The 15,496-nt window shown below is 37.1% G+C and overlaps 1 protein-coding gene across 1 annotated transcript in view; it reads right to left on the reverse strand.

Moving 5' to 3' along the window:
- Nucleotides 1-412: 412 nt before the first annotated feature.
- specc1 (sperm antigen with calponin homology and coiled-coil domains 1) overlaps nt 413-15,496 on the reverse strand; it is a 185,711-nt gene continuing 170,627 nt past the window's right edge. The window contains exons 5-8 of the mRNA XM_067407929.1: nt 7,093-7,300; nt 5,468-5,541; nt 4,986-5,161; nt 413-3,068 (exon numbers count right to left, since the gene is read on the reverse strand). Coding sequence (XP_067264030.1) covers nt 3,014-3,068; nt 4,986-5,161; nt 5,468-5,541; nt 7,093-7,300 — 513 coding nt within the window. The 3' untranslated portion in view covers nt 413-3,013. The remainder of the gene's footprint in view (nt 3,069-4,985; nt 5,162-5,467; nt 5,542-7,092; nt 7,301-15,496) is intronic.

The raw sequence follows: 15,496 nt of genomic DNA on the forward strand, positions 1-15,496 counted from the left end.
ACAGCCTTAAAGTCCGGGTGAACCGGAAGTTGCAAACGACTTTTCTCCAGTGTTGTCACGTATTTCCAAGTGAAATGGAATATTGAATAGAGGGCAGAGTTTTACTTTAGCGCTCCTCCTCTCGATCTCTTGCTCATAGCAGACTAACGGTTGCAGGGGAGTGGTTTAAGCGATTTCAACCCAAGCCGTCAAACTGACGTTATCAGAGAAAGGGAAAGCCGTTGCAGAGGGGAGGAGCATTTTCAGATTATGATTAAATATTATGAAGCCAAACAATTTTTTGTGTGGATTGACTTGCACGGATGAATTGTTCACCACAAAACTAGCAATTTGAGCTAACAAAATAAATAAAGTCAATTTTGATTTCATGTGTACTGTACTTTAAAACACACATAGATGTGTTACATGCTGGAATGGTTTGATTTATTGACCTCAAAAGAGCAGAATACATGGATGACACATTTAAACATGTACATTTAGAACCCCATGTGCTAGAGATAAACAATATGTATCTCTCATGAGTACACAAGTCATTGCAGTCACATAGAAATAGTACATAAGTTACATTTGCACATTCACTGACTCAAAACATACACTGCATCATTTAAAGGCAGAGGAGGTGTGATACTACTGAACATGTAATCATATTTCGGCACAGCCATGATCTGAACTGTTGAATACCAGCATTGTGATTTCTGATGGACTGCATCTAGAGGAATATGCTCCTGTGAGACATACAACCTGAGATTTGACAAACCGGCAGTTGAGGACCTGACACTTCACGCTTGAAAATCATGTCTTATTTGCATTCCTAATTTCACTGTGACTCACATCCATCGATTTCAGTGAGAAACTTTCAAAGTGAAGTTGGCCACAGATCATTAACCAGTACAAATAGGAATGGGAGTGGAGTAGAAAACGTCATGCATGAGTAACAAAAACAGAAGTGCTTAGCAAAGTTGTTTACTTCAAACGTGATGTAAAGCAGGTTTCTCAAAAGCTCAACTGATTTCTTATCACTACTTCTAGTGATGAAACAGAAACAGGGATGAGACAACCACCTTAACTCTACAGCAAATGTAATGCAATACAAGTAATCTTCAATGGTTAGTGCTTGTGTAAATCAAATGAAAACACGTATATACTGTAAACCAACTTGGTTTTAACTATTAGAATCTAATTGTTTTTAAATACTATAGAAAGCTTGATATGTTGGAGTGTTGATAAGAATTATTTGTCTGCCATCTAGTGTTGGACTTGCACACAACAGTAAAAAAAACAATATTTCATCATTTGAAAAGTAGCACATGAAAATTCCCAAAGTTTTCATGTAACTCAAATAGATGTATCTGCTATGCCTAATGTGTGTAAACACAGAAACTATGAAAGAAATAACACAGAATATAGGCAATTAAACTGTTTACCCTGTTTAATTACATATATTTGCCTATGTAATTCAAGTTATGATTATTTTAGGCAGAAACAGCTCTTTGGCTGCTGTCAAAATAAAAACCATTAAGACAAAATCAAAAAGTGCTGGTAAAGGTCTGTACATTATTGGCTTTATTCTTAAGGCAGCACAATACAAAGCTATTTTTGTACTTTAAAAGGACAGTTAGGGATTTAATAACTTAATGTTACAGATATATCCTTACACAATTTGTTTACTTTTTCTTCTAACTATCACCCACATTTTAGTTGGCCCTGCTTAAAGGTGCAACAACACAAACCTAAAGCAGGTAACATGATCAATTCAAACACATTTCAAATAGTGCAGAGGGCCTGTACCATGAAGATGGATTAGCTGGCTAGCCAGGCAAGTTTCAGATTAGTTTGCGCCAATCTTGGGTTTTAGGTACCATGAAAGTGACTTGGCTTTTAGCAATGTTCATCACCATAGTAACTTATGCTCAACAGCTAACCTGATCCGGGGCAGGTTATGTTCTGGGTCAGAGATCTCAAACCGAAACTGGGCCAATCGAATGTGAGCTAAGTGACACATCCAACGCAATAAAGTCACTCCAGTTTCTCTTCCTCCAAATTAAAGGTCACTATACAGTAAAAAATTGTTTAACAATGAAATTGTCTGGCTTTAATGATAATTACTCATTTCATATTTATTTCAATTATTATATGATATTATTAATTCTGCATGAAGGAATGGAGAAAAACATTTATTTCATAATGTAAGTTTCCCCCCACTTTCAATTATTTTCCTTAAATGAAAGGTTATAATTTTGTGAATTTTTTGAATGAAAGATCAAAAGGATAAACAATGCAGATTTATTTTCACAGCTGCTTTTGCTCATAAATACTAAGGGTGCCAATAATTGAGGAGGGCACTTTAATAAGCTTTAAATAAACTCTTTAAATATGCCTACATGTGACCTTACATATTTGAGTCTCTATTGCTATATATCATATAACTATATAAACTAACCTCACAAGTTTCACATTCACTGATAGAGCAAGATAATTTCTTTTATTTGTCCTCTTTCATGGACAAGTATTTTCAGTGTAAATTTAAATTCTTAATTTTCTTCAATATCTTAACCTTTAGCAAAAGAGTTCTGAATTGCGCTGACTCTCTTGCGAGAAGTGAATCACAGTTTCTCTCTGTTGCAAGGCATGTGACTGGCTGTTTGCCATTGATGTCACACATTCATGTGCATGCGCTCCACAAACTCAGGATCAAAGCCTGAATTTACAGAGAATGTTGATGATCAGCATCATGGTACCAACAAAGCCGGATTGGAGTGGTTTGGTTTTGTCAACTCGAAACCAATCCTACAACCCTGAGTTTGTTCAACTACCATCATGGTACAGGCCCCAGTTGCTGTTGCTTTAGAACAAATACAAATATCTCCTCTGAGCAGTTGTGGAAACAGCTTTTTTTTTTTTCTTGTCAAAAATTCATAATATGTCTCCACTTTGTTTTCATGAATAATACTGATACACAGATAACTCTGTATTACAATACTGTAAAGCAGTAATTGGTTTTAACTCTAACTATCTATCGCCCCTCAACTGCAGTCTTGGAGGTCTCAAATGCAGGTCCAGTGGTGATTCTGAAAGAAACACAAAGAAAACAATGGTGTCCAAATGAAGGTACTTTAAATACATGCTAAATTGAGTTCATTAGGATGAAAGCCTCAGATTGACTTATGAGATGAGCAGCATCACCAGTAATTTGAGCATCATTTATAAAACAAATGTTTTCATCTTGGCAGCAAATGCTCATTTGTCATTATCAACCTTCATGCATCTATCTGGAAATCAATAAAACATCTGACATTTTTTATTAGCAGATTTATAAGCAGGTCTGAAGACTTAAGAAAGAAAACCTTCAAACTTTTCCAGAAATATGAGATATTTGTTTGATATTTGTGTGCAAAAACCATAGCAAACAGCAGATGTCGCCACATACAAAGTTTTGAGGGCAAGAACTTAAGAAAAGGAAAGCAGACCCAGCAAGCAAAGCAGACCCAGCCACTTTTGAATAAAATGAGCACAGCCAATCAGAAAGTAGTATTGTTCAAAGCAGTGGGCGGGTGGCTAAGGCAAGGAAAACAGGCAAGACACATCCTTAAATCACTCTGACCATCAATAAGTATTCGTACTAGCATTCAGCATGAGTGCTGGGGCTGGTGCTAGCAGTGCACTCACCTGGGTCAGAGGGAAATCCTTTAGAGAGCAATCTCAGGGAGCATCAAGGGAGGGAGGGGGAAGATCGACGAACACTGGCTGTCCGTTTGAACGGAGGGCAAGAGTTTTTAAATATCTAGCAAGCAACTCAAACGCATTAATTATAAAAGTGCTGTATTTTATTAAGCCCATCTCAAAATACTTAAACCGGTATAATAATACACCGGTATAATACATGCACTCAGGCTCATAATCTTATTGAATTTCTGTTATGAAGTGCACAGATCTAGTGTCACGTGATGATAATAGGGAAAAAGTGTTGCTTGCACTGCAGTCAGATGCAAAATGTTCTACAAAGCTAGGAGTACACAAAAAGTAAAATGCATCAATGCCAGCCCAACACCAGAGTATAAACACAATTTAAGACATTTAGAGATGTTGCTGTTCATTTCCATAAACAGTTTGTTCTGTGCATTTCTTGTGTAAATTTCAGAATAATATTTCAAAAATAATATTTGTTAACTGAAATGGAGTTATAAATAAAATAACAAATATTTGATAAATTCCATTTGCCTTGACAACTAAGTTGAAGTACTAAAAACAGTACTAAAAATTACTAAAAACAGAAACTAAACGAAATTTAAATAAAAGAAAAAAAAATAAATAAATAAAATGACTTAAGAACAAAATTACTAAAATATGAACTGAAATTAAAATAAAAAAATGAACAAACTAAAAGATGATTTAAAATATTAATAAATAGTATAATAGTATATAAATAATACTAAAATAACACTGAACATTTACAAATGTCCAACTTTTTAACTGATTCCATTTCTAGGTAGAAATAATCAAGCAAATATTTAATGACTACAAAAAGTATCTAAAGTTCACTCAGATCTTAAAAAAACATTGACTAACTGAGCAGCAAGGCAATTGCCTTTGATCTCAGACACAGCAGGTGAATTTTTGGGGGGCTGTATCACAGTTTGCAGCTACTCAACACACACACACAAAAAAAAAAAGAGTAAATAGATGCAAGAAAGTGTAAAAGCAGAGGAGTGAGGGTAATTTTGCATGACTACTGGTTTGAGTGTTCATTGGTACAGTTTACTACAGCCTTTCAAATATCAGTTAATTAATGTCAAATGACTCATTTTTATCTGATTGTGAGATTCTATGATAATTTAACTTCATGATGCTATAGCAAACTATACCAGTGAATCCAGCCAATGGCTTTCAGAGATTGATATTTGAATAGAGGAGAGTTTTGTTAGAGTTGAGAGCCCAGATGGATAGCGGAGGGGAGGGCAGTGATGAGTTGATGAGTGACTGTGTACCTGGTGCCCTGGATCTGCTCTAACTCTGAAGCCAGTCTTGCGCTGTGCTCCTGCTCCTCCTGCAGACGTCTGCGCAGTGTGCGCAGCTCCTGCTGAGCTTCCACCTTTATGTCATTGGCGACTACTACTGCTGTCTGGAGGTCAGCCTGGAAATGGCGCCACTCCTCTGTCTCATCCTGAAAGTGCACACACACACACACACACACACACACATTTTTAGTCATGTGGAGCGGAAGTGTTTTGGCCTTCTCATGAGCTCATGGGGCTGGTAATGGAAATGTCATTTTCAATCAGTGTGACTGATGGACACTAACATGCTAGACTACAATACAGCTTGCATTTGCTCCTCGAAGTTCTGTACAGATGGAAGATACTTTTCTTGAATTATAGAAACTGACGTACGCTGTCAAACATGCCTGATTATGCTGTAGTTCATTAAAAAAAAAGAAGAAAGTACAAAAACAATAAATAAACAATTCCACCTTCATCTGTTTATTCATGGCCTTAATCTGCTTTTCCAGCTCAGCCTTGTTTTCTTCCAGCCTTTTGATTTGATCTGAAAAGTAAGGGGAAAAAATTAAAAATAATAATTCCCAAAAATGAAATATACATTATTTATATATACATTATATATTTTATATATACACACTACTGTTTTTACAGTAAATTATTTTATGTTTGGTAAGAGATGAATATTTAGGTATGTATTCAATTTATGATTTAAAAAAGTCACAGTACCTATATTTATAATATTACAAAAGATTTCTATTACAAATAAAGTTGTTCTTTTTAACTTTCTATTCACTAAAGGATCCTGAAGAAAATGCATCAGTTTCCAGAAAACTGTGAACAGTGACATCTAGAAATTGTTTTCAACATTGATAATAATAAGAAATGCCTCTTGAGCACCAAATCAGTGTATTAGGATTAATTCTGAAGGAAATTTCTGAAGGATTTCTGAAAATTTAGCTTTGCCATCACAGGAATAAATTATACTTTAAAATATAAATAAAAATACTTTACATTTTAATAATATTTCATAGTATTACTTTTTTTTCCAAATAATTGCAGCCTCAGTGAGCATAACCATCCTCTGCTAGTTTTAGCCAGTTGTGGACTAAAGGTTAGAAAGATCCAGTTAGGAAAGGTTTGATTCTCCTGGTGTGCGTGTTCACTGCTCACTGCTCCTAATATGTGTGCACTAACTTCACTTCACTTCATAAGATGCATAATAATATATATATATATATATATATATATATATATATATATATATATATATATATATATATATATATATATATATATATATATATATATATATATATATATAAATATATATATATATATATAAATATATATATATATATATAAAAACACACAAAAAAAATTGTGTGTGTGTGTTGATATATTATTTTCATGACAATAAAAATTTTCCCCTAAAATCCTCATTACTGAGACATGTTACTTTAACTTGTTTTTTTAAACAAAGTTCTTTTCTTTTTATTATTATATAATTTTTTTTATCTGGGGTAAACTATGATCCACTTTAATTAGGTTTTAATGTATCTTTATTTAAGTTATTTTAAACTGCAATAATATTTTACAGTATATATATATATATATATATATATATATAGAGTCTTGAAATATAAATACTATTTACATGTCACTAAGGGTCATAACAAGAAGCTATTTGAAGTTATTTAGTTCATTGCAGCTGGACTGGCATGGGCCGAGGCTGCAATAAAACTATAATCTGTACCATGAAATTTCCTCCCCCCCTGCTTAGAGAACAAAAGAGAGAAAGGCAGACAAGCTCACTGAGCAGATGAATCCTGCATGATGCAGTCTGGCAAAGATTTAAACTGGAGTTTTAAACAGCTCAGTATCTCAATCCATCCAGGTGCCAGATCCAATCAATGTGTTTTACTAATCACAGACTCCAGCCAGTGTGTGTGCAAGCCAGATTCTGCCAGATGATGCAGTATATTTACCATTGGCTGAAGGATAGCAGTTAAACACACACACGACATGTGGCATAACTCTTTGGCTAAGTGGTATATTGACAGCCAGAGACAGACAGGGAGACAGATAATGGTCATACTCTCAAGGTCCAGGATGGTCTGATTGGTGTGCAGACTAACTGCCCGTTGTTGCTCCACCTGGTCCTCCAGCTCAAAGATGGTCTCTTTCAGGTCCTTGATCTGGTTCTCAGCATCTTTGCTCTTTTCCTCTAGAGCGAGCATGTTGGCTTTATGATCTTGTACCCGTTTCTCCACCTTTTCCAGCAGCTGCTGCCTGTCTGCCTCCACCTGTACATACAAACACAAACATGCCACAATAACACTGTTACTATTTTTAAAACACAGTAGTGCTGCTATTCAGGGTTTATCACATATAATATTTAATAAGACCATTCTATTAAAGCTGTAGCTGGCGGCCTTCAATGATTTAACTGTACTAGCCCTGCACACTGACTACAATCTATGGCCTTTGACTAATCAAATAACACCTAGAGTTTATTGGAAAAACCTAATTACAAAACAAATAATTTTTAAAAACACCTGATATTGTTTTGAAGAACTAAAAACAAGATAATTAGAGGGTTTGCATTATACTGCCCATTCCAGATTTCCTATTGTATTTGACCAAACACATTTTTGGGCTATTGTAAGATGCATAAAAACAAATAAAAAATATGAAGTTGATTGGTTGGTTTATCCATGTTTAGGTCTACAATACTCTTGAAATGTTTTGGGTCAGTTTTTTTTTTTTTTTTTTTAAGAATGTATACTTTCATTCAGCAAAGATGCAATAAATTGATCAAAAATAACAGTAAAAACATTTATAATGTTACAAAGAATTTCTATTTCAAATACTTCTGTCACACAACAAAAGGAGGCAGACAGGTAAGTTGATATAAAACAGTTTATCTGAAACAAAGGCACAGAACTGGACAAGTATGCAGACTGGTGAGTATAACAGTTTGGAGATGTAATGATGACTTGATGGTAATGGTTATTGTATCTTTGCAGGTTTGACGGTGAAGACCAGGAACTGAGATGGAGCAGACGAAGGACAGAAGACAGATGAAGGATGACTGAAGACAGGTGACAGGTATCCACAAAAGCAGGTAAGTGTAACCAGGTAGATCATGTGACACTGAACACTGGAGTAATGGCTGCTGAAAATTCAGCTTTGCCATGACATTAATAAATTACATTTTAAATATATTTTAATAGAAATGTTATTTTAAATTGTAATAATATTTTACAATATTACTGTTTTTACAGTTTTTTTTTTTTATCATCAAATAAATGCATGCCTTGGTGAACATAAGAGACAAAAAAAGATTAAAAAAATCTTAGCGACCCCAACATTTTAAACTGAAGCGTATTTAACTGTAGCATTTAAGACAACATGTTAATGTGGAGACAACAGGTTTTAATTAATTTCAATTTAATATATACATATATGGCTGGATATATAAATATCAGTGGTGGTGACTGGGTGGTGCCTTATGTCAAAACTGCACCTGGTGCAAATACATTTGATGGACAGTCTTATTACTGCTTAGTTGCTTACTCTCATGACACATAGCAACACAGCTAAATGTATTCCTTGTTTGACCTTTTATTGAAAGTAGTCCACATTTACCTGTTGCCTTCATGAGCACCCATAAAAGCTGTTGTAAAAGCTGGGGTTTGAGTTGAAAATATGCTTTATTTTTGTAATTCCGCTAGATGTCACTAATGTCGCAGAAATAAGTAGGCCTATAATATAAATATAGCTGCAAGCAGCAATTACGGGGCCAAGCACAAAAACGGCACAACAAGCCAGCCAACATGGCATGGAGCATCAGACCAACTGCAACAGTGAGCAATTAAAGACCTATTAAGACCATTTTAGGAAAAAGAGCTGAAAAATTATATATACTGTCAAAAGTAAGGATTTACTGGTTCATCACTTTCGACCAATAGGTGGCGCTGTGACCAAATTAATGTGGTATGGTCAGAGTGAGGTGACAATGACACTTGCAAAATTTGGTGTCAATATGTCAAAGCATTGCAGAGATACAGCTTCAAGACTGGGTTTTGCATCATGCCTCAAATTTGTTGCTCTGGTATACGAAAACGGTTTAATGTATCGACTTGAAATCCATAACTTTTTGTCGGCATGGTCTGAAGATGATACGGTTTGATTTTGGTGAAAATCGGAGCAACGGTCTAGGAGGATTTAGAAAAAGTAGGTTTTTAAAGAAAAACAATATGGCGGACAGCAACTTCGGCCGACTATGGAAAATTTGATAACTGTGTTCACAGCAAGACCCAAGGAATCTACTGAGACCAGTTTCATTACAATCGGTTAATACAGTCAAATGTTATTAGCATTTTTGTAAATTGTTAAAACTTTTGACCACAAGGTGGCGCTGGTCCGAAACTTCTCAGGCTCCTTCAGGGCATTGTGCTGATGACCCATACCGAGTTTCGTAATGACACGCTAATGCGTTCGTAAAATACAGCATTTTAGCACAAAATTCAAAGTGTCCGATGGTCAAAATGTCCAATATGGGAAAATTTGATATCATTTGTTTTGGCATGATGCCCTGAATCCAACAACACTGAATTTATGATTTTTGGAAAAACCAATCAGAAGTTATAAGCAAAAATACCCATTTTTTTATATTTCCGCACCAGTAGGTGGCACTGCGATGAAACGCTGCATGATGCCTCATGTCATGATTTTGATGAGATGTACCAAGTTTGGTCTAAATACGATAAAGCATTGCGGAGATACAGGTTCAAGAGTTTGTTTTGCATCATGCCTTAAATTCGTTGCTCCGGTATACGAAAACGGTTTGACGTATCGACTTGAAATCCATAACTTTTTGTCGGCATGGTCTGAAGATGACACGGTTCAACTTTGGTGAAAATCAGAGCAACGGTCTAGGAGGAGTTCGAAAAAGTAGGTTTTTAAAGAAAAACAATATGGCGGACAGGAAGTTCAGCCAACTATAGCAAATTTGATATCCGTGTTCTCGGCATGACCCAAGGAATATACTGAGACCAGTTTCATTACAATCGGTAAATGTATTCAAACATTATTAACATTTTTGTAAATTTCATAATAACTTTACCACAAGGTGGCACTGGTCTGAACCTTCTCAGGCTACTTCAGGGCATTGTTCTGATGACCCATACCGAGTTTCGTAACGATACTTGAATGCATTCATAAAATACAGCACTTTAGCACAAAATTCAAAATGGACGATGGCCAAAATGGTTGAAATGGGAAAATTGGATATCATTCGACTCGGCATGACTCCCTGAATCCAACGAGACCAAAGTTATGATTTTTGGACAAATCCATCTGAAGTTATAAGCAAAAATAGCCATTTTTCTTATCTCTGCACCAGTAGGTGGCACTGCGATGAAACGCTGCATGATGCCTCATGTCATGATTTTGATGAGATGTACCAAGTTTGGTCTAAATACGATAAAGCATTGCGGAGATACAGGTTCAAGAGTTTGTTTTGCATCATGCCTTAAATTCGTTGCTCCGGTATACGAAAACGGTTTGACTTATCAACTTGAAATCCGTAACTTTTTGTCGGCATGGTCTGAAGATGACACGGTTCAATTTTGGTGAAAATCGGAGCAAAGGTCTAGGAGGAGTTCGAAAAAGTAGGTTTTTAAAGAAAAACAATATGGCAGACAGGAAGTTCAGCTGACTATGGAAAGTTTGATATCTATGTTCTCAGCATGACCCAAGGAATCTACTGAGACCAGTTTTATTACAATCGGTTAATATAGTCAAAAGTTATTAGCATTTTTGTAAATTTTGTTATAACTTTTGACCACAAGGTGGCGCTGGTCCGAACCTTCTCAGGCTCCTTCAGGGCATTGTCCTGATGACCCATACCAAATTTATGAATTTTTGTCAAACCCATCAGAAGTTACAAGCAAATATAGCCATTTTTCATATTTCCCCTTCAGTAGGTGGAGCTGCGCCGAAACACTGTATGATGCCTCAGGTCATGCTTGTGATGACACGTACTAAGTTTGGTCTGAATATGATAAAGCATTGCAGAGATACAGCTTCAAGAGTCGTTTTTGCATCATGCCTCAAATTCTTTACTCTGGTATACGAAAACGGTTTGACATATCGACTTGAAATCCATAACTTTTTGTTGGCATGGTCTGAAGATGATACGGTTCGATTTTGGTGAAAATCAGAGCAACAGTCTAGGAGGAGTTCGAAAAAGTAGGTTTTTAAAGAAAAACCATACAGCGGACAGGAAGTTCAGCTGACTATGGCAAATTTGATATCTATGATCTCAGCATCACCTACGGAATCTACGGACACCAGTTTCGTTACAATCGGTTAATATAGTCAAAAGTTATTAGCATTTTTGTAAATTTTGTTATAACTTTTGACCACAAGGTGGCGCTGGTCCGAACCTTCTCAGGCTCCTTCAGGGCATTGTCCTGATGACCCATGCCAAATTTATGAATTTTTGTCAAACCCATCAGAAGTTATAAGCAAAAAATGGAGCTGCGTCGAAACACTGTATGATGACTCAGGTCATGCTTGTGATGACACGTACCAAGTTTGGTCTGAATATGATAAAGCATTGCAGAGATACAGCTTCAAAAGTCGTTTTTGCATCATGCCTCAAATTCTTTGCTCTGGTATACGAAAACGGTTTGACTTATCGACTTGAAATCCATAACTTTTTGTCGGCATGGTCTGAAGATGATACGGTTCGATTTTGGTGAAAATCTTGTTAACGGTCTAGGAGGAGTTTGAAAAAGTAGGTTTTTAAAGAAAAACAATATGGCGGACAGGAAGTTCAGCTGAATATGGCAAATTTGATATCTATGTTCTCAGCATGACCCAAGGAATCTATTGTTCTAACTATTTGTTATAACTTTTGACCACAAGGTGGTGCTGGTCCGAAACTTCTCAGGCTCCTTCAGGGCATTGTGCTGATGACCCATACCAAGTTTTGTAAAGATACGTTAATGCGTTCGTAAAATACAGCATTTTAGCACAAAATTCAAAATGGCCGACGGCCAAAATGGCCGAATTGGGAAAATTGGATATCATTCGACTCGGCATGATTCCCCGAATCCAACGAGACCAAATTTATGATTTTTGGACAAACCCATCAGAAGTTATAAGCAAAAATACCCATTTTTCATATCTCCGCACCAGTAGGTGGCGCTGCGCCGAAACACTGCATGGTACCTCAGGTCATGCTTGTGATGACATGTACCAAGTTTGGTCTGAATACGATAAAGCGTTGCGGAGATACAGCCTTACTTCTGTTTTCGCAAGCACTACGTACAATTCGTTCGTGAGTTTTTCGAAAACGGTTTGAGGAATCAACTTGAATTCCATAAGTTTTTGTCAGCATGGTGTGAAGATGATCTGATTCAATTTTCATGAAAATCGGAGTAACGGCCTAGGAGGAGTTCGAAAAAGTAAGTTTTTCAGAAAATTCAAAATGGCAGGAAAATTTTCATGACGGAAAATGACGTCATAGGGTGCGATCGATTCGTCTTGACCCAAGGAATCAGAGGAAGAAAGAGTTTTGTTTCTAGCCCTTACGGTTCAAAAGTTATTAACATAAACATAAGTGCAACTTTGGACAGCTGGTGGCGCTAGAGGGATTGAGTTAGAGACTCCAAATTGGCTATGGTCATAGATCAGACTGTCCTCTAACTGTGTGCCAAATTTCATAACTTTCCCGCAAGCGGTTCTATGGGTTGCCATAGACTTCAAGAGTGGAAGAAGAAGAAGAAGAAGAAGAAGAAGAAGAAGAAGAAGAAGAAGAAGAAGAAGAAAAAAAAAAAAAAAAAAGAACGCCAACAATAACAATAGGTGCCTCCGCACCTTCGGTGCTTGGCCCCTAATAATAAAAAAAAAAAAAAAAAAAAGAACGCCAACAATAACAATAGGTGCCTCCGCACCTTCGGTGCTTGGCCCCTAATAAGCGTACGGAACGCCAACAATAACAATAGGTGCCTAAGCACCTTCGGTGCTTGGCCCCTAATAATAAGCGTACGGAATGCCAACAATAACAATAGGTGCCTAAGCACCTTCGGTGCTTGGCCCCTAAAAAAAAAAAAAGAACGCCAACAACAACAATAGGTGCCTCCGCACCTTCGGTGCTTGGCCCCTAAATATAGCTGCAAGCAGCAATTGCGGGGCCAAGCACAAAAGCGGCACAAGAAGCCAGCCAACATGGCTGGGAGCATCAGACCAACAGCAGCAGTGAGCAATTAGACAAAAAAGTTATTAGCATTTTTGTCAATTTTGTTATAACTTTTGACCACAAGGTGGTGCTGGTCCGAACCTTCTCAGGCTCCTTCAGGGCATTGTCCTGATGACCCATACCAAATTTATGAATTTTTGTCAAACCCATCAGAAGTTATAAGCAAAAATAGCCATTTTTCATATTTCCCCTCCAGTAGGTGGCGCTGCGTCGAAACACTGTATGATGCCTCAGGTCATGCTTGTGATGACACGTACCAAGTTTGGTCTGAATATGATAAAGCATTGCAGAGATACAGCTTCAAGAGTCGTTTTTGCATCATGCCTCAAATTCTTTGCTCTGATATATTTTATATATTTGACTTATCGACTTGAAATCCATAAGTTTTTGTTGGCATGGTCTGAAGATGATACGGTTCGATTTTGGTGAAAATCTGAGCAACAGTCTAGGAGGAGTTCGAAAAAGTAGGTTTTTAAAGAAAAACAATATGGCGGACAGGACGTTTCGACCACAAGGTGGCGCTGTTCTGAAACTTCTCAGACTCCTTCAGGGCATTGTGCTGATGACCCATACCGAGTTTTGTAAAGATATGTTAATGCGTTCGTAAAATACAGCATTATAGCACAAAATTCAAAATGGCCGAGGCCAAAATGGTCGAAGTGGGAAAATTGGATATCATTCGACTCAGTATGATTCCCTGAATCCAACGAGACCAAATTTTTGGACAAACCCATCAGAAGTTACAAGCAAAAATACCCATTTTTCATATCTCCGCACCAGTAGGTGGCGCTGCGCCGAAACACTGCATGGTACCTCAGGTTATGCTTGTGATGACATGTACCAAGTTTGGTCTGAATACGATAAAGCGTTGCGGAGATACAGCCTTACTTTTGTTTTCGCAAGCACTACGTACAATTCGTTTGTGAGTTTTTCGAAAACGGTTTGAGGAATCAACTTGAATTCCTTAACTTTTTGTCAGTATGGTCTGAAGATGATCTGATTCAATTTTCATGAAAATCGGAGTAACGGCCTAGGAGGAGTTCGAAAAAGTATGTTTTTCAGAAAATTCAAAATGGCGGAAAAATTTTCATGACGGAAAATGACGTCATAGGGTGGAATCGATTCGGGTTGAGCCAAGGAATCAGAGAAAAAAAGAATTTAGTTTCTAACCCTTATGGTTCAAAAGTTATTAACATAAACATAAGTGCAACTTTGGACAGCTGGTGGCGCTAGAGGGATTGAGTTAGAGACTCCAAATTTGCTATGGACATAGATCAGACTGTCCTCTAACTGTGTGCCAAATTTCATAACTTTCCCGCAAGCGATTCTATGGGCTGTCATAGACTTCAAGAGCAGAAGAAGAAGAAGAAGAAGAAAAAAAAAAAAAAAAAAAAAGAACGCCAATGTAACACGGTTAGTAGTTGTGGGAAGAAGGAGGCGGGAACCGGCGAACATTCAACGTAACTTTTAATTCAAACCTCGCGGACGTCTGCCGGCCACACAAACATAATAAAACATAAAATAAAGTCCAGGCCTGGTCCTCTCTCGTCTTTCATTGTAGTCGCTCCTCCTTTTATGCCTCCGGAGCTCCTCTCATTATCACTCGCGTCACCGGCCTCGCGCCGTTCCCTCACGGCTCTCGCCCGCCCTGCTCGTCACAGCCAACAATAACAATAGGTGCCTAAGCACCTTCGGTGCTTGGCCCCTCATAATAATTAAAAAAAAAAGAACGCCAACAATAACAATAGGTGCCTCCGCACCTTCGGTGCTTGGCCCCTAATAATAATTTAAAAAAAAAAACAACGCCAACAATAACAATAGGTGCCTCCGCACCTTCGGTGCTTGGCCCCTAATAATAATAAAAAAAAAGAAATCTAACGGATACAATAGGTGCCTCCGCACCTTCGGTGCTTGGCCCCTAATAATAAGCGTACGGAACGCCAACAATAACAATAGGTGCCTAAGCACCTTCGGTGCTTGGCCCCTAATAATAAGCATACGGAACGCCAACAATAACAATAGGTGCCTAAGCACCTTCGGTGCTTGGCCCCTAATAAATGTAAGTATAATAAAAATATAAGTACTCTTTAAAAAAATAAGTTAATAATAATAATACAAATTCATTTAATAATGCAAATTGATGACTTTAGCAAAAGCATAACCATAGAATATCAATTAATAGCCTCGGATAGTTACAGTAACCTACGTCTACTTACTGTAGGTCTGT

This window comes from Chanodichthys erythropterus, chromosome 13 (assembly GCF_024489055.1).
Source record: "Chanodichthys erythropterus isolate Z2021 chromosome 13, ASM2448905v1, whole genome shotgun sequence".
NCBI classification, from domain to species: Eukaryota; Metazoa; Chordata; class Actinopteri; order Cypriniformes; family Xenocyprididae; genus Chanodichthys; species Chanodichthys erythropterus.